The following is a 26,030-nucleotide window of genomic DNA, read 5'->3' as shown; positions in this document are numbered from 1 at the left end:
TAACCCTTTAAATGAAAGTCTAGAGTCTTGTGAACAGTATTCAGTCGGTTTTGATTCATTTAAATTATGTGAAGCCAAAATACAACATCCACACATGTGGACGTGGGGTCGCACTAATTTAAGCATTCAAATACTTTTTGGAGCCACTGTATGACTTTGTTTTAAAAGTAATTATTTCCTTCTGTGACCAGTGCTTTATCTTATACCATTCCACAAACAAACAAGAAACCATTTGAATAATTTGAAATATGTGTGGTTAATGTGTGACAGATGTTTGTGATTCTTGATAAGCAGAAATTGATTATTACCAGAGTAAAGCAAAATAAACCTCTCTTAACTCAACACTTTACATACATATAGAAGACAATTATTTTTATTAGGCAAAATGCTGCCGTTAATTTTTTTTTTAAGATTAAGATGTTGTTTTGTAAAGCACTGTTGTGTCAGTGAAAATCACATAGAAACATGGTTTATAATTATTTTTATTTTTTTTTATTTTTGACATGTTTCACAGAGTTTAAGAAAGTGACATTTGAAAGTAGGGCTGTTGATTTAGCATGTTAATTATGTGCAATTAATTACATATAAAAATAACATTCAAAAATAACGCAATTAATCATACCCCTGGATCACTTGAAGTATTGTTTATGGCTGTCACTATCGATTATTTTTTCAATCGAGTAATATTACAATTATTCTGACGATTAATTGAGTAATCTGAAAAATGATTTAATAACTCAGGTTGCATAAAGTTGCCGAGGTGAAATCACATTTGGCTAAAATATGTTTACTAGCCTAAGTTTTGTTGTACTGTACGATTGAACAACAAAAACAAAATGATTTTGCAAACAATAGCTAAAGCCAACAGACACCAGAAGCAGATTTATAATTTAAAAAATGTATATAAATTAAGCTGACAGACTTACTCCAGGTGTGCCCAACTTTTTTTAAAATGCAAGATCTGCTTTTTCATTAACTAGTTCAACATGATCTACCCATTTTTATTTAGAACTTAAATATGGAAAAACAAACCATGGTAATAAAATATTGTACCTTTTCAGAAACAATGTCTGCCCACCAATCTTTTTTACTGAAGATAAATTATATTCATGATTAAACTATTTTATGGAGATATAAAAGCCATTTTATTTGGTTTATTAGTTTGTTTGTTTGTTTTTTTTTTTTTACTATCACTTACATGTAACACGGAATACATTAGTCTATTTACAGTAATCGCATAATTGAGAGATGTTTTTACTCTCTTGCTTTGAGCTGAAGCAGTTGCAGGCATTGTTGCCCTTGGGAACACAGAACTCATGTGATCCATTTGTATTCTACTGAGAATCTTTATTTTTAAAGCGCTATATGGAGGAAGCCAAACCTCTCAAACAGCCCTGATGGTTAAAAAGAAAAAAAAAAACAAGAAAAAAAAACAAAAAACAACAACATCAAAAACAACAGCAGCAGTGTACCATGCATCAACATCGATTACAAGGTTTTTAAAAGTAACACTACGACTTTACTGCAGTAACATTATAACTGGTATAAATGCATATTAAATCATTGATTAGGGTGAATCTATAAGGCTTATTTTTTTTTTTATTAATAATAATTATTCTGTCATCATTCACCCACCTTTATCTTCATTCAAACCTGTAGGTCTATCTTATTTCCATGACTGAAAAAAAAAAAAAAAAAAAAAAAGATTCATGAATTTTTCCAATTATGGAAAAAGATGTAATGAAAGTGAGTTTAATTTATCTAACATCTTCTTTTGTAGTCCATGGCATTATTAACTGCAAGTTGTATTTAAAGTGTCTAAACATATGTCTAACGGTGCTCTGTCGGGTTGAGGTCAGGACTCTGTGCAGGCCAGTCAAGTTCTTCCACACCAAACTCGCTCATCCATGTCTTTATGGACCTTGCTTTGTGCACTGGTGCGCAGTCATGTTGGAACAGGAAGGGGCCATCCCCAAACTGTTCCCACAAAGTTGGGAGCATGGAATTGTCCAAAATCTCTTGGTATGCTGAAGCATTCAGAGTTCCTTTCACTGGAACTAAGGGGCCAAGCCCAGCTCCTGAAAAACAACCCCACACAATAATCCCCCCTCCACCAAACTTCACAGTTGGCACAATGCAGTCAGACAAGTACCGTTCTCCTGGCAACCACCAAACCCAGACTCGTCCATCAGATTGCCAGACGGAGAAGCGTGATTCGTCACTCCAGAGAACGCGTCTCCACTGCTCTAGAGTCCAGTGGCGGCGTGCTTTACACCACTGCATCCGCCGCTTTGCATTGCACTTGGTGATGTATGGCTTGGATGCAGCTGCTCGGCCATGGAAACCCATTCCATGAAGCTCTCTACGCACTGTTCTTGAGCTAATCTGAAGGCCACATTAACTTTGGAGGTCTGTAGCGATTGACTGCAGAAAGTTGGCGACCTCTGCGCACTATGCGCCTCAGCATCCGCTGACCCCGCTCTGTCATTTTACGTGGCCTACCACTTCGTGGCTGAGTTGCTGTCATTCCCAATCGCTTCCACTTTGTTATAATACCACTGACAGTTGACTGTGGAATATATAGTAGCGAGGAAATTTCACGACTGGACTTGTTGCACAGGTGGCATCCTATCACAGTACCACGCTGGAATTCACTGAGCTCCTGAGAGCGGCCCATTCTTTCACAAATGTTTGTAGAAGCAGTCTGCATGCCTAGGTGCTTCATTTTATACACCTGTGGCCATGGAAGTGATTGGAACACCTGAATTCAATTATTTGGATGGGTGAGCGAATGCTTTTGGCAATATAGTGTATGATGTATGGTATTGTTTACAGAACGTCACTTTGTATAACATTGACCACAAATCATTATGTAGCAGTCTTACAAGCCAGTAATTACTGTTTTCTGGCCGTTAAAACATCCCAATTTCCAACAAATTCAAAAATTGTCAAACACAATGTCCGGTGAAAATATTAAAACAAAGAATCACCCACCCCTTTAGTTGATGCCACAAGTGTACAGTGTGACGCTATCCCAAAGATGACGGAGCTTCACTACCATGGAGGTTGAAACCTTCCCGACAGCTTGCAAAGTCATAATCTGCGACTACAGCGGGTTGTATCCTGCACACTGGCAAAAGCAGCTTGCGTTATTCCCGTTTGGCATGCCTGCAGTAAGAAGCTTCGCACTTCAGAATCACATTAAAACAGCCTTTCAATGCCATCTTCTGGAGAAGGACACCAGGCTTATGTGCATGTAGAGAAATGTTGAACACATTTGACTTCACGTTGGCAGCAAAATGCTTCTGTGCTATGTAAAATCAGAAGAAAATAGTCATAAAAATAAAGAGAAAGAAATTAGCCATATTGATTTCTGTTTATGTTTTGAATGTTTTTTTTTTTTAACTATACGCTAATTCCATGACTGCCATTTTTTAATGGAAAAGCAGATATAATGAACAAACGTTTACTGTTCATTTGACTTAATTGTGTCATTATTATAATCACATATTATGCATTGTCCATCGTGTTACAGCGCAAAATAAACACGAAATGAAATTACCAGATTTGTTTTCCAATTTTACAATTCCCAGACATGTTGGCTGGCTCCAAAATGTCTCTGGAAACTCTGGTACCACATACTGTAGATGTTGGATGAAATGAAGGCGTGCTTGGAGCATTGCTGTGCCTCATCGTCCACAGGTACAGACTGTGCATGTAGACCAAATTGCTCAAAGTGTAAAGAATCTATGGCAGTTCTGCCACTTCGTTTGATCGTTTCACAAACAGGACACCGTACTGGCACCTTATAAGAGTTAGAATCGCTGCCAGTACTGTGTCACGAATTCCGCACTTCAAGGTAAAGACACTTACTATGCCATTGCAATGTTGTGTAGTACACAACACGCTAAAGCCATCTGACCAAACTTTTCCAGGCTGTATAGAACCATTCCAGCTGCATCCAAGCACATCCAACAGCATTTTAATTAGAGCGTTTTTGTGCTCTATCAGCGAGCACGCATGGGCAGATCCAGAACCCAACTTGAGCTATAATGCACATAATTTGTGTAACTTTGAAATAAGACTATACATAATAAGACTATTTTATACATGTGTGTAGGATTTAATTCATTTTAATTCGTATTTATTCCATGTTTTTAAGGAAACTGGGAGTATGTGATTTTGGCGTATGTGTGGTTTCAGTTGGTCCTAAAGTTTTTTGTACATTTAGAATAAATTTTAGTGCTATCTTACTAATAAATCATGTTTTTTTGTAAAAACATTCGTACATAGATTTCCTGCACAAATACATGCATCCGCACTATTACTTAATGAGGCCCACTGTGTTGCGACATGGCAGTTTTCTGGCATAGCATCAACAACAGTAAAAACAAACATCGAAATGACCTGTGTCAGGCTACAAACTCTTTCTGGCTCTCGACAGCGGGGAAAGTGAGAGGGCTGCTAGGCGACATTGCACTCTGTTTCCCAGCTCACAATGGCAGAAAAAAAGACAAGCGAATTCATGACAAATTTAGCCAGGGGTGTTTTTGTCAAAACCTTATAAGTTGCCCGTGCAGTTCTGGAAAGCATGGCACCGGCAGTGATACTCAGAAGCCTGCCAACGCGGTGAACACAATTCATCCAATTTCTTCTTGTTTTTTTTAAGGCTCAAATGAGAAACTTCAAGCAACTCAGTCCCAAAGGCCACTTGTCCAATTTCCTGCCTGTGGGGGGAAATTATAGTAAGCATCTCACCTGAGCACGTACATGTCTCACTAATGAAAGCCCAGCGACAAAATATCCCTGTTTTCATCACCACCGCCAAACGTGAACAATAGCAGCGTGCCAGAGGGATCCACAAATCGCCACGGGTGCACAGAACAGGCAAAGCCGCTTAAGGTTGAGAGGAGGAGAGATGCAAGGCTCAAACCGGTGACAAATCATCCTCAAATTCTCTGTGCTCTGTATCCCGTTCTTGCTATATAGAGGTAGGAGAGGGGACCAGTATCAGCTTTCCAGAAATCAAGCCAAGAGCGAAGCATTTCGAATGTTATGAACTCGCAATGAACACAATCTCAATGAACATTGTGACAGCATGTACTCTGCCCAGGCAATAAACAGTGCTCGTGCCTTACAGGGATAAACTCCATCTATATAGTACATAGCATCCAACTCATCATAATCTCCACTGAGCGTGATCGTATCATGCACCCCAGCAGGGGACTGGGAAGAGAAATCGGCCCGGGATTTTACATAGAAACTGACCCAAAAGTTGTTGAGCGGGGGGGGGCGGGGGGGTGTCGCTGTCCTTTTCTGCATATCGCTGCCCCCTTCAGCATATCGCGGTGCCGTTTTTTGGCCCGTTCTGCATAACGCGGCGGCCCATTTCAGTTTACCCAATCGGCCCCGTTTTGCGGCCGGCCCGCCAGGAAAATTCCCGGTTCCACGGATGGCCAATCCGCCCTTGCACCCCAGCGCACTGATCATCACAGCTGTACTGGACAGCTGAAGCTGCTTTAAATGGAGAAGAGATTCAAGGCTCGAGCCACTCACAAATCATCCTCAACTCTCTGTGCTCTGTATCCCGTCATCATGCACCTCCCTCATGCAGTCCCTCTGGAGCCGCAGAAGGAGTTTGGCTAGAGGAGGTGGGAGGTGGGGGCGGGGGGGGGGGGGGGGGTGTTCGACTTTCAGAACGAAAGGGAGCCGAGAGCAAAGCATTTCGAGTTTCATGCGCTCACAATGAACACAATTAATCTTACCAAGCACTGTATCAGCATGGGTTCAGCCCAGGCAATTACAGCACTCATACTGAACGGCCGAATCTGTAAGCAAAGCATCTTGAGTTTCATGTATTCACAGTGAATGCAATCAGTCTTAACGAGCACCGCTTATACACACAGTGCTCATGTACATCAGAAGAATATATTGCTTTAGTTTTTATGCTTGTGGAAAAATTTGCAAAATGCTGTCTTGAAAAAGACGTTAAGCAAACAGCTCTTTACTGCTTTTGTTCAGTAAGTCACACAACACAACTACAAGAGCAATAGCATTTTCAAATGCGTAGTGATAAAGGATACACTTTCCGGGGGAGCTAGATGTAGAAAATAATCAGCTTGCTGAAGTTGAGCAGTATTAACGTCGAAGCGAGTCTCATCCATCCATCGAAGCACGGCAGAGAAGCTAAAGTTAATCCACTCGCTAACTATGTACAGTATCAACGGCGAGCTTGGCTCATCCGTTTGTCGCAGCATGACATGAAGAAGAAAACAGTCCACTCGCTGTGAAGGGCCACCCCTTGGGTTTGTGTGGCCCTAGGCGTAATCATGACAATGGGCCCCACTGGTGCAAAAACTGATATAACTTTAAAACATCTATAGAACCACTGCAAATATGAGTGGATTTTTTTTTTTTAAAGGAAGCACTAAAGATAAGCACTAAAAATAAGCACTTTGTTGCTCAAACAAATAACATGTCCAAGATTTTTTTTTCTTCCCAATATGCAGATGTTAGGTTAAAATGTACATGAACGTACGAGGGAAAGTATGTATTTGAGGTGTTTCTTCATTTCTTCACCATTTTCTTCAGGTTTTTTAAAGATTTTAATCACCTTTCAACTTTTTTCTAAAAGTGCAAATAAACCAGTGTCTCAGTTAATATGAAGGTCATGGAAATTACAAGTATAATAATTACAGCTATACAAGATCAGAAAATGCTGTTAGATGACAGTATGTCACTTCGCATTACACTGCTAACAATGCATAAAATTTCATGATAACTACCTACATAACTATGTGTAAATGTTTATTTACTGCAAAAAAACAAAACAAAAAAAAAAGCAATGAAAACAAAAAGTTGGACAGAATATGTGTAAAAGTGAATGTTAAAATACCAGTTAAGATCAGGTAGCAATGTTGGTTAAGAAATATATAAATAACACAACCTCAACCTACAAACAGATTTTTAAAAAATATATAAAAATAAATGTATATGTGTATAATTATAAATAGTACCTCTTAGAGCACAGATCTATGCAGATAAGATTTGGTAATTGTGCAGATTATTTGCTCATATTTTCACTCTATGTGAGTTTGTCTTTATATCGGCAGTGTCTGAATTCCTTCCGCAGGTTATTCTTGAGAAAACATGACAAGCCCTTTGCTTTAAGAAGCACTTTTTCTGCCATCCTTTAAACAAAGTAAGCCTCAAAGACTCAAATAACCACAAAGCAATATTTTCTGCATTTCTGTCAGGTGTGAGCATTATTTAACAAGCTGTGCAATCTGTGTCTAATAATACTGTTATAAGAAGCCCACTCCAGTTCCCAGTAATTCATTGTGGAATAAATTATGAATAAATTATGCAAATGCCTGCGTTTGTTGTAACGTTCAGTTATTTGTCATTATGTGATTATTTAGAGCTCATCTTATACTTAATATGTTGTTTTTTGGTTGTCACCATTATTGTGATATGTATGTCAAATAATGACGCCCATGCATATTGCACAGTAAGAACGTGCCTATTAATAGGGTTAAGCTATAGAAAATTAAAAAATTAAAGTAACTGTTTTTTCATTAAGTTATAATATGTTAATGGTTTATAATTTATTCATAGGGCCCCCACAAGCATGTTGGGGCCTTAGGCGGCCACCTTATCACCTGTGGGACAGGCCGGCCCTGATCATTACTATCATTAGTTCTTCATACTTTCAGGCCAATGATAGGCTTATATTCAATGATATGGAAATAAACAATATATTGCCATTTAAAGCCACTTTTTGTACTGGCTAACCAATGCTTTACTTGTCATCCTCTATAATGTAAAGTATTTTAATTATCTAAATTATAACTTTTATTATATACACTCACTCAGCACTTTTTTAGGAACACTATGGTTCTAATAAAGTGCCCGACATGGTCTTCTACTTTTGTAGCCCATTCGCCTCAAGGTTCGACGTGTTGTGCATTCTGAGATGCTATTCTGCTCACTACAATTGAACAGAGCAGTTATCTGAGTTACAGTAGCCTTTCTGTTAGCTTGAACCAGTCTAGCCATTCTCCACTGACCTCTCTCATCAACAAGGCACTCGTCTGCAGAACTGCTGCTCACTAGATGTTTTTTTGTTTTTGGCACCAATTGCAGAAAACTCAAGAGACTGTTGGGCGTGAAAATCCCAGGAAATCAGCAGTTACAGCAATACTCAAACCAGCCTGTCTGGCACCAACAATCATGCCACGGTTGAAATCACTGAATTATATTTTTTCTCCATTTTAATGGATAATCTGAGCATTATCTGAAGCTCCTGACTCATATCTGCATGCTTCTAATCATTGCAATGCTGCCACACGATTGGCTGATTAGATAATCGTATGAATACGTAGGTGTACAGGTGTTCCTAATAAAGTGCTCAGTGAGTGTATATTTATAATTATTTATAATTGTTTAATCATTATATACAGATATTGTATTTAGGGGCGTTTCTCTGCAAATATTGATGTATGCAGTTAAAGGGGTCACAACATGAGGAATCAAATTTTCCTTGATCTTTTGACCTATAAGAGGTCATTCTACTATAAAAACATACTGTAAGATTCAGAACTGAAAACTTCCTCTTTAACAGAAAATGTCATTGTTACTTTCATAACCTCCGTTCCCTGATGGAGGGAACGAGACGTTGTGTCGATGTAGTGACACTACTAGGGGTCACACTTGGGAGCCCCAAACACCTCTGCTTTTTTGAAAAAAGGCCAATAAGAATTGGCGAGTGGAAATTGCATGCCACTCCCCCGGACATACGGGTATAAAAGGAGCTGGTATGCAACCACTCATTCAGGTTTTGTGCTGAGGAGTTGAGACCCGGCCATTTCAGGGGGTAGTTCAGCATTGTGGCAAGAGGGACACGCCGTCTCGTTCCCTCCATCAGGGAACGGAGGTTACGAAAGTGACGGGCAGACCGCCATGTGCCTTGTAGCCAGCGCACCAGGCCATCAAGTAACCTCCCCCAATGCTCTTATGAGAGTCGAACGGTCCTTCAGGAACAAGTCGACTGCCCAACAATAGGGACAGGCTAGCCCAGCCGAGGCCTCTTTCCCTCTCTTTTCTCCCCAAAAAGAGTGGAATTTGTAAACGACTGGGAGCCATAAGTGTCTGCGTCGGGGGGTGTCCCTCCCAAGGGGAAGACACCGCGGAGACCACACCCCGCCCAAAAAGAGGGGGGGGGGGGGTATTTTGAGTGGAATACATCACATGGTCTTACCGAGTCTTGTCGGAAGTATGTCATGTGGAGAAGTCCCATGGTAGGTCCTACCCGAAGGGGGAGGAGTTTCTACAGAGCATGGCGACTGGGGGCAGAGGGGTCTCTGCCCAAGGAAGATGCAGTTTACCGACAGGGAAATGATTTTGCGTAAGATATCACATGGGGTCGCCTTGGGGGAACCAGCACATGTGGAGCACCTACCTCAGTACAGGGTCTCATTAGCGCACGTACTGGGCCGGCAGCGAGTTTCTCTGCAAACTCAACTACCAGAGGACTAAGGAGGAAAGTCATCCAGGGATCACAGTCTGTGAACACGACTGGAAGTCAAAAGCACACGTCTTCACCTCAAGGGAGGGGAAAGGTGCTATGCGCAAGCAGTACACCCGGCCAGCTGTCCCGGAACTTACCTGCTCATGCCTGCCAATACATGGGATGAGACCGGCTCAACCCGGAGATTGTAGAACCTCGCAAAGGTGTTGGGTGCTGCCCAGCCCACTGCTCTGCAGATGTCTGCCAAGGAGGCGCCACTGGCCAGGGCCCAGGAGGCACCACACTCCTGGTAAAGTGGGCTCGTAACCCCGCAGGGGGTGGCACGTCCTGAACCTGATATGCCATCGCGATGGCGTAATGACCCAGTGGGCGATCCTCTGTTTGGAGACAGCGCTTCCTTTCTGCTGTCCACCACAGCAGACAAAGAGCTGCTCGGAGCTTTTAAAGCTCTGCATGTGATCCAAATAGATGCATAAAGATCGCTCTGGACACAGCAACACCAAGGCTGGGTCTGCCTCCACCTGGGGCAGCGCTTGCAGGTTCACCAACTGATCCCTAAAAAGGGTCATGGGAACCTTGGACACATAGCCCGGGCAGGGTCTCAGGATCACGTGAGAGAAACCCAGACTGAAATCCAGGCACAATTCACTGACAGAGAACGCCTGCAGGTCCCCTACCCTTTTGATGGAAGTGAGCGCCAGGAGGGCAGTCTTCAAAGAGAGTGCCTTAAGCTCAGCTGACTCCAAGGGCTCAAAGGGAGCTCCCTGTAGACCCCGAAGGACTACAGAGAGGTCCCACGAGGGGACGAGGCGTGGTCTGGAGGGATTCAACCTCCTAGCACCTCTCAGGAACCTGATGATCAAGTCGTGCTTCCTCAAGTACTTACCATCTACTGCATCGTGATGAACCGAAATAGCGGCTACATACACTTTCAGGGTGGAGGGGGACAGCCGCCCCTCCAGCCTCTCCTGCAGGAAGGAAAGCACCGATCCGACTGCACATCTCTGAGGGTCTTCGCGTCGGGAAGAACACCACTGCTTCTTTACCGCCGAGAACTGCAGGGCAAAGTCCTCGACGGCGTCGCCAAACAGGCCAACCTGGGAAATGGGGGTGTCAAGGAACCGTGCCTTGTCCGCCTCTCCCATCTTGACCAAGTTGAGCCAAAGGCGGCGCTCCTGGACCACCAGGGTGAACATCACCTGCCCGAGAGACCGCGCTGTGACCTTCGTCGCCTGGAGTGCGAGGTCGGTTGCTGAGTGCAGTTCCTGCATCAATCCCGGGTCAGAACTACCCTCGTGCATTTCTTTTAGCGCCTTGGCTTGGTGTACTTGCAGGAGAGCCATGGAGTGCAGGGCGGAGGCGAGAGCCCGTTCGGGGCAAGCAAGCGTGCTGGGGAATGGGAGGTCCGTAGGGGGATACCCGGCGGAGGTGGTCCCATTGATGTCCCCAAATCACCCCCAGTGCTAACCGACGGGGCTTCAAACCCGTAGGTAGAAGGACCGGTGCGGGGAGCCGCATGACCATGGCAACGACCGCAACGTTGCCATGGTCATGTTCTCGCAATGAGGACATGACTCATCCACGAACTATGTCTCCTCGTGGGCAGTGCCCAGACACGTAAGACAGCGATCGTGGCCGTCATAAGCGGAGAGATAATGACCGCAACCAGGAATAACACACAAACGGAAAGTCATCTTTAAAAAGACGTTCCGTGTGTGCCGCTCTTTTTGTGAATGAAAATATACTCTTTTAGAATATACTCTCTTATTTTCACTCTGCCGAAGCACCCAGGGGCATTCTCTGCACTCCACAGGTGCAGAGGGGGAGAAGCCGCTGAAATGCACCGTAAATCCAGCAGTTTTGAGGTGCGTCTTTGGAGGGAATTGAATTCAGTGCACTGAATACAACTGCTCGGCTCTGAAGAGAAAATCTGAATGAGTGGTTGCATACCAGCTCCTTTTATACCCATATGTCCGGGGAAGTGGCATGCAAATTCCACTCGCCAATTCTCATTGGCCTTTTTTCAAAAAAGCAGAGGTGTTTGGGGCTCCCAAGAGTGACCCCTAGTGTCACTACATTGACACAATGTCGAGTCAGTAACAGATAGGAAAAGAGCATTTTTTTAAACCAAGCTGCAAAAACGGCTCGTTTGGAATTCGTGGAATTTGACCGTTTTGATATGTCTCCGGTGATGTGCACCTCAGTGCGCCTAGAGTATGTGTGTGTGTCATTTCAAAATGCTTTGGACTATGTGTGTGCATTTTTTTCCTGGCTCATGTCAGCGTGGATTGCTTGTGAACCACTCATAATACGATTCAAGCTTTGCAAAGCAACTGTTATTGATGGATAAAAACACTTGGACCCCATCAAAAACATAAGTAAACCATTCCATTTCAAATGTCATGACTGTTTGATAGTTTATGGTGCTGAGTGATAACAGTTGTGCTTGAGATGAACAGTTTAATATATTCGGATAAAATGTGTTGGATGTGCGTTATGTTTAAACCCTGCAATTATATTTTAGAATGTTGAGAGCCTTGTTCATTCTCTTCCGATTCAGTTAGCTGAATTTGAGGAGCTGCACGCTGTTAGCCAATCATAACAGTGGGCCTTTATGTTGAAGTTTTAAGGAGGCGCTTATGCCAAAACCGAGAGTTTCAGAAAGAGGGCCAAAAACAGAGTGGAAAATTATCATATATTACTAAATTATGACTATTTTTGGTGCAAACAAACTTTTATAACATCAGTGGACCTCAGGGAAAATTATAAAATGATAAAAAAAATATCACTTCATGACCCCTCTAAGTATTGTTTTAGGGTTAGGGTGTTGGTCTGTATTTATTATAATTAGCTTTATATAAAAACAATTCAAGTATATGGTATGTCCTCATTTAGATATTATACATATGTGTTTGTCTATACTCAGTCATGTGTTAATGTTTCATTAAACTCACATATTCCCTTTTCTTGTTCTCCTCTGCTGTTCCATTGGTGGTGGTCTCAGGTTTTAGTTGTTCCTGGGTTTGTTTTTCATTCTTCTGTTTGGCTGTTCCTCCTTGTCCAGGCAGGGCGACCTCCCCCACCCCGAGCGCCTCCTCTTTATATGACCTCACAAACTGAGTCATGGCTCTTTGCTCCACCTCAGACAGGCTGTGGCAGCATGACGGGTCCTGATCGTACGAGGGCAGCTGTCTTATTAGTTGCCTGCAGCGATATAAAGCTCCTTCTGTGCCGGCCACAGGACGCCTGTCTACAGGGAGAAGCTCCATGTACTGCATCGCCTGTCAGACAGACAGAGATGGAGAGAGAGAGAGAGAGAGAGAGAGAGAGAGAGAGAATTTGCTTAAACATCTAATAAAGAAAAAGCACCCTCTTTAGAATAATAATTAAAAGAAAAACTCTCACTTAGTAGGCTTTCAGATGAATTTAAAATGGAGCTAGATGATAATATAACAAAAGAAGAATTATACAAAGCATTAAATAAATTCCAAATGGGCAAAACACCAGGACCAAATGGATTCCCAGTCTAATTTTATAAAGCTTTTTGAGGGAAATTGTCCAAACCTTATTTTATATGCTGATGGACTCCTTACAGGAAGGGCAATTACCCCAAACTTCAGAAATCGCAAAAATACATGTGATTTTAAAACCATCAAATAACAAAGATTTATGTAGCTCATATAGACCTCTTTCACTTCTTAATGTAGATTTTAAATTGTTTTCAAAATTAATTGCAACATGATTAGAAAAAGTAGTCCAAAAACTGGTCCATAAAGATCAAACCGGATTTATTCATTCTAGACAAGGATCAGATAATATTAGGAAACTTCTTCATATAAATAATTCATCAAAGTATTCAGAAACCACAAATTATGTGATATCTGTGGATGCAGAAAAAGCGCTTGATATGATGGAGTGGGATTTTATGTTAGAAACTTTACATCAGATGAATTTTGGACAAACTTTTATGAAATATATTGACATTTTATAGAAAGCACCTAAAGCTCAAGTACTCACAAATAAGAATCTATCTAAGATATTTGTGTTAGGTCGTGGAACGAGACAGGGATGCCCTCTCTCCCCTCTCTTATTTGCCCTAGCCATTGAACCACTGGCAGTGGCAATAAGAACAAACACAAATATCTCGTGTATAAAAATTAAGGAATCTGAATCGAAATGATCTTTATATACAGATGATTTGTTGCTTTATATAAGTGACCCAGATAGATCTCTACCAACTTTGTAAAATATTGGATCAATATAGTGCTGCTGCTGGTTATAAAATTCATTTTGAAAAAAGTGAAGTAATGCCTATAGGAAAATGGAACTCTAAACATTATGAGACAATACCATTTAAGTGGAACTTACAAGGATTAAAGTATCTTGGTATATATATATATATATATATATATATATAAGTAGGAATCTAGAAGATCTGTATGACCGTAATTATAAAGCACTCATGGAGAAAACAGCAGCAGAATTGCAACGATGAATGAATCTCCCTATATCAATTATCGGTAGAGTAAATATAATTATGTCATTTTGCCCAAGTTTATATATCTATTTTAATCACTCCCAATACAATGTCCACCAGCAATATTTACAACTACTGATAACATGTTAAAATTTATTTGGGCAGGAAAACAACCCAGGATTAAGCTAACTACATTACAAAAAGTGTCTTAAATTTACCCAATTTTAAATTATATTATTTAGCATGTCAGCTTCGTAATATATGGTTTTGGTTCAACTTCAATTTTTAATATTCCTACTTGGGAACATACAGAGCAACAAATGATAAAGATTCCTTTAAAAACTATTATATACAGTATATGAATCCCAAAAAGAAGTAGGTAAATTATTTAATAATCCAATAATTGCCCTCTCATATAAGAGTTGGAAGAGATGTAATGAGATGTGTAAATTTGATTCTTTTACAAAAGCAACCCCATTATGGGACAAGAATGACACATTTTCCATTAGATACTATTACAGCCAAATGGCAAAGAAGAGATATTAATACAGTAAGTGATCTATGCATTAACAATATATTTTTAGATTTTGGTCCATTTAAAATTTAAATATAATATACCAGATACTAATATATATATATATATAGAGAGAGAGAGAGAGAGAGAGAGAGAGAGAGAGAGAGATTAGAAGTTGGGTAGTTCACTCAGCTAAATACTTTCCTAGTATAACATACTCTCCAATAGAGGAAATACTGTGCAATACCAACTCGAATAAAGGTCTCATATCTCAAATATATGGTGTTTTAAGAGATGAAAGATAGTTTGGGAAAATAAGATACGTTGTGAATATACAGAAATTGAATAGAAAATAATTTTAACAGTTTCTCATAAACTTCTTGTTAGTACTAAACATAAATTATTACAACTCAATATAATAAATTGCACATATTTTACTCCTTATAAAATATCACTAATTACAGCTAATATATACTCAAAATGCCCTCAATGTCACATGGATAATGCAGAATTATATCATATGTTTTGGAAATGTAAAAAATTAGAAATTTACGACTGCAGCTAAGAAATGTACTGTATATTAAAAAACTGGTAAGTGACGAAAGAACCTTCAAATAAACAATGGTGGAATAAGCTATTGTCATATAGTCAACATGAAAAAATAATGTATAAAGAGGACAACCTGAGAAATTTTAAAAAATATGGAAGCCAATATTTAGTAAAACATGTCTGGATGATGTTAGTATATAAATTGATATGAATAGTCTTACATTGTGTGTTCTGTTCTTGTAATGATATGTACAGTAAATGTAATGTTCTTTGATGTGTGTGAATTTGTATATATAGATTTTTTTTTCTTTTTTTTTTTTTTTGTTTGCTCTGTACATTGTATCTGCAAGGGAAAGGGATGTTTTGTTTTTTTCTGCATGTTCTGCAGTGCTTCTGTTCACAAAGAATGCATCAAATTATTATTACTGTTTGAAAAAGGTGCTTTATATTTTAATTTATTGAAAATGTTATATTTACCCTGATGCAAAACCCCATTTTCAGCAGTCATTACTCCAGTCTACTGTATAATATACTGTATCACCCAATATATACAGCTGCACAATGAAACTATGGAAAGTTTTTCTTTTGAGAGCTGTAAAACAGTATTTCTTACCGTGGTGCGCCATAACTACTGTCAAGTATTGTTTTATGTTGTAACAATAAAGAAGATTTTGAAAATATAATTTTTTTCATACAATGTGGACTTCAGTTTTGCATGTAGCCTATATAATAACCGCTAAAACATTTTTTTATTAGATTATTAAATGTTATTACAATAACTACAAATGTATTTGATTATTAAAAACGTTTTTTTTTTTACATAAAAATACAAAAAGTTGGTTTCCTGTTGTGATCCATCTAGGGACTAGATGCAATGCAATTCCCATGCTGGTCTAAGATGGTTATGCCGGTTAGTGCTTGCTTGGTTCTGGTCTAGCTGGTGGACCAGCATAGCCATGTTTTTCACCAGCAAAACCTAGCTAGTAAAGCTAGTTGACCAGCATTGTCTTAAAAGCCTGGTGGAGACACCAGCACACCAGCATTCCATGCTGGGGCACCAGAACCCAAAACACAACATAAGTTGGTGACCAGCACTGCTGGACTTTTCAGCAGGGCTGTCATCATGAATTTCCTAAATTACAGAGACACGCCAAGAAAACCCTCTACTTCAAAATGAAATTGTTATGTTCTTTGCAGATATCTGCAGAGAAGTTATGAGCAGATCAAATTATTACAGTCCACAATATTTTTTTCTTCAAGAAACCCATTTAATGCTGGACAATATAGACAGAGTATGGAGAATGTGGCCAGGACATTTTTTTTCTGCACGATTTACCTCTCAAGCCAGAGGTATAATTACCTTAATGCATAAATCAATACTTCTCCAAGCAATAAACACATTATGTGATCACTCAGAGATATATATAATCATTCAAGGGATGCTACTATCTACACAGCTGAATTTAGTTAATGTTTAATAATAACTAAATTCTTGTTGACTAGAGTCTTGGTTTTATTTTGGAGTCAAGCCTTTGTTTCAGTAGTCATAACAAAGCAATAACTAAATCAGCCTAATATCATTTAAAAAAATATAGCGAGAATTAGATGTTTTGTATCCAGGCAAGATTTAAGCTAGCGTCACACTAGCAGACTCAGAACAACTCGATTTGGGTGGGGGGTGTCACACTTAGTTACTGTTGTTGCTGATCTTTCCTTCCTAGTGGGTGAACCTTTCACAGTTATTGGTTAAAACTGAGGGAAGGTGTTACACTTAACGACTGATTTTGATTTTTTTCAACACTATACTGTCACACCCCATTTTCCAAATTGTTATGGCCAGACAACTGGGTCAGAGCATCTCTGAAACGGCAAGGGTTATGGGGTGCTCCCGGTCAGCAGTGATGAGTACATTCCAACAGTGGTCCGAGGAGGGACAAACCACAAACTGGTGACAGGGTGTTGGGCGCTCAAGGCTCATCGATGTGCGAGGGCAACAAAGGCTATCCTGTCTGGTCCGAACCGACAGAAGGTCTACTGTGGCACAATTCACAGAAAATTTTAATGATGTTACGGGAGGAATGTTGTGTGGCCGCAGACCGGTCAGAGTGTATATGATGACCCCGGTCCACTATAGAAAGTGCCTAAAATGGGCACGCAAGAGTCAGAACTGGACCTTGGATCAGTGGAAGAAGGTTGCTTGGTCCGATGAGACCCATTTTCTTTTACATCATGTGGACGGCCGTGTACATGTACACTGTTTACCTGGGGAAGTGATGGCACCAGGATGCACTGTGGGAAGATGACAAGCCGGTGGAGGGAGTATGATGCTCTGGGCAATTTTCTGCTGGGAAACCTTGGGTCTGGCCATTCATGTGGATGTCAATTTGACACGTGCCATCTACCTAAACATCGTTGCATACCAGGTACACCCCTTCATGGAAATGGTATTCTCTGATGGCAGTGGCCTCTTTCAGCAGGATAATGCACAATGCCACACTGCACACATTATTTGGGAATAGTTTGAGGAACATGATGAAGAGTTCAAGGTGTTGCCCTGGCCTCCAAATTCCCCAGATTTCAATCCGATTGATCATCTATGGGATGTGCTGGACCAGCAAGTCAGATCTGCGGCAGCTCGACCTCGCAACTTTCAGGACTTGAAGGATATGTTGCTAATGTCTTGGTGCCAGATGCCACAGGACACCTTCAGGGGTCTTGTAGAGTCCATGCCTCTATGGGTCGTGCTGTTTTGGCGGCACGAGGAGGACAAACAGCATATTAGTCATTATGTTTTGGCTCATCAGTGTATATATCAGACTATGCTTCATTCTCCCTCACTTTTACACCACTCTACCATCATACCTCAATTGCAGAAATTAAATCTGCAATATAATGAAATATCAAAGTGAGTAATGAAGAGATTGATGCGCTTAAAGCAGAATTATTATATACTGGGAGAAAGAGCAGGGAAACACCTGGCCTGGCATATTAAGCAAACAACATCAGAGAGAGTAATCACTAATATAGGAGGAGATAATGGTTGCATTATAGTAAATCCTGATGAAATAAACAAATAATTAAGATCATACTACAGCTCTTTATACATCTCAGAATATACTCAGATGTCAGAACAATGCCAGACATCAATTCTTAACGCTTTACAATTTATGCCCCTAGAGGAGGAATCAGCTCTCTCATTGGAATTAGAAGTTGAGGAGATATCCGAGGCTATGACATGAAGGGAGGAAAAGCACCAGGGCCCGATTGAATACCCATTGAAACGTTTACATGGACACCAGAAAGCGGATTATTTTGAGATAGCAGTGTTCCCGTTTACATGCTGTCACATATTCCCTGTTTTTGTGTTGACTTTTATGTTGAAATTCTTGTTTAGTTCCAGTTTCCTGTTAGTTTTTAGTCCTTCTGTAGTTTCATTTTATGATTGGTTTCCCCCTGATTGTTTTCCCCAGGTGTTCCTCATTTCCTTGTTTGCCCATGTGTATTTAAGCCCTTGTTTCCCCTGGTTTCTTTGTCAGTCTTTACATGTATTGTCATGTTCTGTGCCTGGTTTCCCGTGTTTTTGTTTAGTTTTAGTTACTTTGTTCATCTTTTTTTTCATTAAAGCCGCATTTAGATCCTCATTCCTTGTCTGCCTCGTCACAGAAAGACCTAAAAATGGATCTAGCGGCCGTCAGAATTCTGCTCTTTCAGCAAGGGGACCGTCCAGTTGAGGATCACGTCTGTGTGTTTCTAGAGCTGGCAAATGTAGTGCACTATCCTGACCGTTCTCTGGTGGTTTTCTTCCGGGCTGGTCTGAATAGTGCACTGAGGGAATTGATGTCTCCTGCTGATCCTCACTGGATGGTCGGCGAATATGTGGAGAAGGCTCTGGAACTTTGCGGTTCCCTTTATACAGTGGATTATGGCGGGAACGCCGGGCCAAAACCTGTGTCTTCGGCTCCCTTGTAGAAGCCTTCCACGGCCCCAGTCTTGAAGCCTTCCACGGCCCCAGTCTCGAAGCCTTCCATGTCCCCAGTCTCGAAGTTGTATGATCTGCCACTGATGTTGGTGCGTAGGTCCATGAAGACCCTACCTCAAAAATTGTCTGCGCCCACGCCTGCCACGGTCAATGAGCCAGTGCCCACACCTGCCACGGTCTACGAGCCAATGCCCACGCCTGTCACGGCCAATGAGTTGCCAGCCTCGTCCGTCCCAGAGCCAGCGTTGCCAACTTTGGCCATCCAGAGGAGGAGGAAGAGAAGAAAAGTTTCTTGGAGGTAATTCCAGAGTCTCCGCCTATGCCCATGACCACAGAGGTCGTTCCCAAGTCTCTTCCCATGCCTACGACCACAGAGGTCATTCCTGAGTCTCCGCCCATGCCCATGACCACAGAGGTCGTTCCCGAGTCTCCGCCCATGCCCACGACCACAGAGGTCGTTCCCGAGTCTCCGCCCATGCCCTCGACCACAGAGGTCGTTCCCGAGTCTCCGTCCCGAGTCTCCGCCCATGCCCTCGAGCACAGAGGTCGTTCCCGAGTCTCCGCCCATGCCCTCGACCACAGAGGTCGTTCCCGAGTCTCCGCCCATGCCCTCGACCACAGAGGTCGTTCCCGAGTCTCCGCCCATGCCCTCGACCACAGAGGTCGTTCCCGAGTCTCCGCCCATGCCCTCGACCACAGAGGTCGTTCCCGAGTCTCCGCCCATGCCCTCGACTACAGAGGTCATTCCCGAGTCTCCGCCCATGCCCATGACTACAGAGGTCGTTCCCGAGTCTCCGCCCATGTTCACGACCACAGAGGTCGTTCCCGAGTCTCCGCCCATGCCCACGACCACAGAGGTCGTTCCCGAGTCTCCGCCCATGCCCACGACCACAGAGGTCGTTCCCGAGTCTCCGCCCATGCCCTCGACCACAGAGGTCGTTCCCGAGTCTCCGCCCATGCCCTCGACCACAGAGGTCATTCCCGAGTCTCCGCCCATGCCCATGACCACAGAGGTCATTCCCAAGTCTCATCCCATGAACACTACCACGGAGGTCGTTTCCAAGTCTCTGCCCATGCCCACGACCACAGAGGTTGTTCCCGAGTCTCTTCCCATGTTCGCGACCATGGAGGTCGTTTCCCATTCATCCAGGACTCTTTGTCTCGAGCCTGCCATTGCTCCACCTTCCACGGCTTCACCCCTCAAGCCTTCCACGGCTCCGCCTTCCATGGCTCCGCCCCCAGAGCCTGCCACGGCTCCGCCCCAGAGCCTATTCCTCCAGCGGCTCCGCCCCAGAGACTATTCCTCCCACGGCTCTGCCTTCCACGGCTCCGCCCACAGTCTTCCATGGCTCCGCCCACAGAGTCTTCCATGGCTCCGCACGCTCCCCCAGAGACTATTTCCCCAGCGGCTCCGCCCGCTCCCCCAGAGACTCCTCCTACAGCGGCTCTGCCGCCTGACCCAGTCCCTGTCCTGCGGCCACCTCCCAGGCCTCCTGACCCTGTCTCGGACCTGCGGCCGCCACTCAGCCCTCCTGGGATTCCCCCAATGTACGTGCGCATATACGCGAACATGAGGGACAGTCTGTATTTTACATTGGTGTATATAAATGAGTAAAGTTTATAGTGTATGTGCTTTTCACACTGTACTCCCAAAAATGCTGAATTCTTTCAATTGTGTTTACATGTTGTTGGGCTCCATCCTATGACGTTAGTTATCCGGTCTGTTCACGTACATGCACACTCCTCAAAAATCTATTAGAATGCCACTTACCAGTATGTGTTAACATAGCCACATTATGCCGTGTTCTTCGTAAGAAACCTATGTTAAACTGCTTTCTCTTAATCCCTTGATGGCATAAGGGAATCTACATTCTTGTTTACATGACATTTCAGAATGCTGCTTTCTGCAAAAACCCTGGAATAAACCGTTTTCTTAAGTGCATGTTGTAAAACTGCCACCTCGCTGGCCCAATGGCGGAATCCAGCGAAGTGGTGAAGCTATCTGCGCGTTTGTCAATTTTGTGTGCGTGTAACTATTTGATTTAGTTAAGACCGAATCTGACTCCATTAATAATTGAATCTGACTCCACTTATATTAGACCTCGAATTTAGTTTGAGATTCCAGTTATTATTATTAATTGACATCTTATCTAGATTTGGATACTTGATTATTCTAGTCAGTTCTATACTTTTAAATTGCACTCATTCATTCGGAATTCTGCGCTTAGGGCCTTGTGTATGCACGGGTCCAATGGTCACAAACTTGTCAGTTTGATCTTAAGCCAGAGGTAAATGACTAATACTATAAAGAATGATTACTACCGCAGCTTGTCTATTTCTAAATAGTAGTTTTGCTTAGTTTCTATAGTTTCCTATTACACTTTACTAGAATAATATTAGCAATAAACAGGGGTCATGACTAGTGCTATCTGGACAGGTCGATCAATATTACATTGTCCCAAATAGTACATTCTTTTAGCCTTTATAGTCTATTACACTTAAAGTCAAATGGTTAATCAGAAAGCTTAAGATCCCAGTTGATGTGCTTCATGCGCTATCAAATGCTAGGTCTTAGTATGTATTAACTCTAATCACAGATTTGCGGTAACAAGAATTTAACGTAATCTACTAAAGCTGATTTATTTCAGAATAAGGTAGAATAGAATCAAGTTTAACAATTTATTAGTCAGGTAAATATGTATCAAGCCAATTACATAATTAATAAATTCAGAAATAATCAATACAAAACATCTAATGCTCAAAGATGAATCTTAAGATTAACAGATGCATACCTGACTTCAGCAAAGTATGTAGTTTGAAACTACAGGGATTTCTGGCAACAGAAAATTCCAATGAACAATGTGCTAAGTTTCCTTAAATAACCAGACCACAACCAAATGGAATGACAATAAGAATTTGGAGATTAATAGGTTTGGAAGTAATTTATCTGCATACAGGAGGTAATTTAGATGAAATACCAAGGAGGGAGGCGCACTCCCAAGCAGTGGCCAGAATTTTTCTACATTCTTAAAACTGTTGTGGGGATGAGACCATAGTACCAGTCGCACTGAGACATTGTAAATGCCTCCCTGGGGAGTTTTGTCCTTTGAATTCAAACACCTTGGCACCCTGCCTTACAGTAAACGTGGTCACTGTGACACATGAGGCTGCAGGTGTCAGACAGTGGATTCATTCAACAAGACCCTGTACAGCAATACTGGCTCACTGTTAAACTGCTTTATGATTCAGCTTCAATAAAACATTTAGAGTCATTAACAGCTATTATATTACACATAAAAACCTGCTCCTTTTGGCATGAGAAAGTTCAGGGAATGTTCCAGAAGTGATGGATAAGAGCCGTTCACACTACCAGAAATTTTGCAGCATCAAGCAAAGAGATCTCATTCAATTTCAATGACAGCTGGTCATTTTTGGTGATATGAGCGACAGCGACAAATGACAACCGGATGTGGACGCACACATCCTGCTGTCATTTGTCACTGTCACTCGTGTCCAGGGATGCAATAAAGTTGAGAAAACTTTAACTTTATGTAAATGAGGAGCAACACAATGCAGCAACAACCAATGGGAGAGAAGAGAGTGGAGCTCACACATTCTGTCTCATGTGAAATACTGGATTCAAGTGCAGGCAGAGGTGGAAAGTAATAAATTACAGTACTTGAGTAAATTATTCAAATTTTTTATAAATAAATAATAGTACTTTTACTTGAGTTGATTAAAAATGTATTTGGACAGATGTGATGCCATGCAAGGATCGGACGAGCGGCGAGCTCTGCGCAATTTGCTAGTTTTAATACTTTTTATGACATAAACCGTTGAGATTCGATACACTCTGTTCCATAACTGTTCTAGGAGGACAATATGTCAAAGAATTCAAAATCCTCGGGCTCCAGAGACATTAAGAGACACTTTTGTGCTTAAGACGACACTCCCAAGAAGGCACCGAGCCCAGGAGTTGATTTGGTCGGAGAGTTGCTGGAAATGCAGAGAGAGATGTTGAACATGACAGTAATGCTGACAAAGGTCATTGCTGACTTGGAGGATTTGGCTGTGATACGTCAATCGATCACTGCCATGGAGGTGAAATTCACTGATATGGTTACAAGAGTGGGGGATGTCGAGAAATGGATCAATTATCTGGTAACATTGGAGAGGGAATTATCTGCTAATCCACAAGCAACCAAGGTGGATCTGGAGTGTGCCTGAGAGAAGTTGGAGGACATGGAAAACCGTATTCGGCGGAATAACGTCCGTATCGTCGGAATTCCTGAGGAAGCAGAGAGACGGGATATGTTGAAATTCCTGGATGGGCTTTTTCCGAATCTACTCGACATAGCAGGTCATAAGCTGGAAATCGAGCGAGCTCACAGTGTTCCGGCACAAAGATGCGCAGAAGGAGACAGGCCCCGATCAATTCTGGCCAAATTTCTGAGATCATCTGATAAAGATCTTGTGTTATGTGAAGCGAGGAGTGAAGGAAGGCTTTCTTGGAAGAACCACAGCATTTTTTGTTCCCAGACTTTGCGAACACGACAAGAGAGAAACATGATCGATTCAAGGAATGCAAGAAAGTTTTACATCAATGGAAGGTCGCTTTTGCACTGATATTCCCGGCCAAATTGAGAATAAATGCTAAGGATGGCTGTAAAACATTTACATGCCCACATCAAGCAATGTCCTTCATAAAGTCAATGGAGTAAGTTACCTTGTGGTACTCATGTTGCAGCTGAGTGGACCGGCTCACTGAACATTTGCTTGACTGTTTGAAGATTCTGCATGCTCTTTTTGTGCTGGTTCTGCCTAGCAGCTGGAGTTTATTTTGTAGAGCAACACACCTTCTGGACGGTTTTGAGGATGAATCTACATGCTCTTTGTGCTTAGTCCGCCTATTGGCTAGAGTTTATTTTGTTTTGTATTTCTGGCTAAGTCATGTGGTGTATCAAAGTCATTGGAGTCATTGGAGTGAGTAAGTCTGCACTCATTCTGCACTCATGTCTGAAGAATCTATTTATGTGCTGGTTCCGCCTAGCGGCTGGAGTTTATTTTGCAGAATAATGGAAAGAAAAATCCTTTAGGACAGTTTTATGGATGAAGCTACAAGCTCTTTGTGTTTATTCTGCCTATTGGTTGGAGTTTGTTTTATAGATTATCTTTTGCTGTGCAATTCTGTCTCACAATATTTGTATAGAAGCACCCGACTTGAGCAATCCAACGGCAAAGTTGTCACAGGTGTTCTCGTAGGCATACATGTACTGTTTGAGTTTGGAGGGATGGACGCCAGTTGGCGCTGTCGTGTGTGGGGTTAATGAACACGTTTTTCTTTTTTCTGTTTGTTTGGTTCTGGGGAATGTTCGGGGTTTGACTGTTGCACTAATGTTGGAACGTGGTCTTTACAATCCTGTTTTTGACACACAATCTATTTTTTCTTATATGTCAAAATGTCAAATGTTAATATGAGTGGATTGTCTCTCTCCACGTGGAATGTGAATGGGTTGGGGCACCCCATAAAAAGAAGGAAGGTTGTTTCTCTTTTACGCGTAAGAAATATGATATAGTGTTTCTTCAATAAACGCACATTTCTCCACAGGAAGTTGAAAAATTTGGAAAGATATGGGGTGGGCATTTTTTTTATAGTGCTGGCTCGAGTAAGAGCAGGTGAGTCATTACACTGACAATTCAAACATCTACAATTCAAATGTCTCAAACAGATTAAAGATAAATTAGGAAGAATCATTATTGTTTTAGCTAAAATTCAGGGACAGAGTCTTATTTTGGTGAAAATGTATGCACCTAACGTCGATGATCAGGGCTTTTTTATAGATCTTGAAGGGATGTTGCAAGCCGCTGGCACCCCTCATGATGTAATATTGGGTGGAGACTTTAATCATTTGATAGACTCAGTCCTTGATCATAGTGAAGCAAAAGTGTGCAAGCCCCCTAGAGCAACATTGACGCTTCACAGGATGTGTAAAAATCTTGGTCTTACAGATATTTTGAGACTTTTGAACCCATCTGGTAGGGACTATAATTTTTTTTCTTTAGTCGATAAGATTTACTCTAGAATAGATTTATTCTATTTTTTATATCTAAGTCCCACATTTAATCTGTTGTTGATTGCTCAATTGGAATATTTTAGTCTCAGATCACACCCTGGTGTGTTTAGAGGTGTTGCCACATATGGAGAAAAATAAATCATATAGTTGGCACTTTAAAGTATCCCTTTTGCAAAATCTTGAATCCCAACAAATGTTAAAGGCTGAAATCAATGTCTATATGGAGACCAACTGGTCCTCAGTATCCTCTGTGGGCGTGGCTTGGGAGGCACTTAAGGCAGTTCTTAGGGGTTGGATCATACAGTACACCTCATTCACCAAAAAATCCAAAGCACAAGAACTCGTGGAATTGGAAGGGAATATTAAAAGTTCCAAGGCAGAGCTGAAGTGGCGAATGTCATCTAATGGCCTCAGGGAATTGACCTGACTGAAATACAGATATAATACTGTTTTGTTGTGGAAGGTGGAGTTTTGGCTATTCAGGGTAAGACAGTCATACTTTGAGTCGGGGGACAAAATAGGGAAAATTCTGGCTAGATATATAAAACAGAGAGAGTCTTTTTCTACCATTCCCTCAGTGAAATCAGCTGGTGGTGAAATATTTACCTCGACCACTGATATTAATAATGCTTTTAAAGAATTCTATTGATTATAAAATTATCTTGATTCTGAGATAACCTTGGAGGAGCTTGGCAAGGTAATTAAGACCTTGCCTACAGGCAAGGCTCCAGGGCCAGATGGCTTTGCCGCTGAATTTTTTAGATCTTATGCTACAGAACTGGCTCCACTTTTGCTAGAAGTTTATACGGAATCATTAAAGAATGGAAAGCTTAGAAAGTCTAGGAGGAGGAGGCTCAGGATCCGTGGTTCCAGGGCCAGATGTCGGGTGGACAGGTTTCAACAATGAC

At 41.7% G+C, this 26,030-nt stretch overlaps 1 protein-coding gene across 1 annotated transcript in view; it reads right to left on the bottom strand.

Annotated features, from left to right (window-relative positions):
* The window catches only part of LOC127438276 (LIM and cysteine-rich domains protein 1-like), a 99,567-nt gene that overhangs the window by 31,853 nt on the left and 41,684 nt on the right, over positions 1 to 26,030 (bottom strand). The window contains exon 4 of the mRNA XM_051693758.1: positions 12,484 to 12,810. Within this exon, the coding sequence (XP_051549718.1) occupies positions 12,484 to 12,810 (327 nt within the window). The remainder of the gene's footprint in view (positions 1 to 12,483; positions 12,811 to 26,030) is intronic.

The sequence above is a fragment of the Myxocyprinus asiaticus genome, chromosome 49, assembly GCF_019703515.2.
Source record: "Myxocyprinus asiaticus isolate MX2 ecotype Aquarium Trade chromosome 49, UBuf_Myxa_2, whole genome shotgun sequence".
Lineage (NCBI taxonomy): Eukaryota > Metazoa > Chordata > Actinopteri > Cypriniformes > Catostomidae > Myxocyprinus > Myxocyprinus asiaticus.
This window is presented reverse-complemented; position numbering and strand designations above follow the sequence as displayed.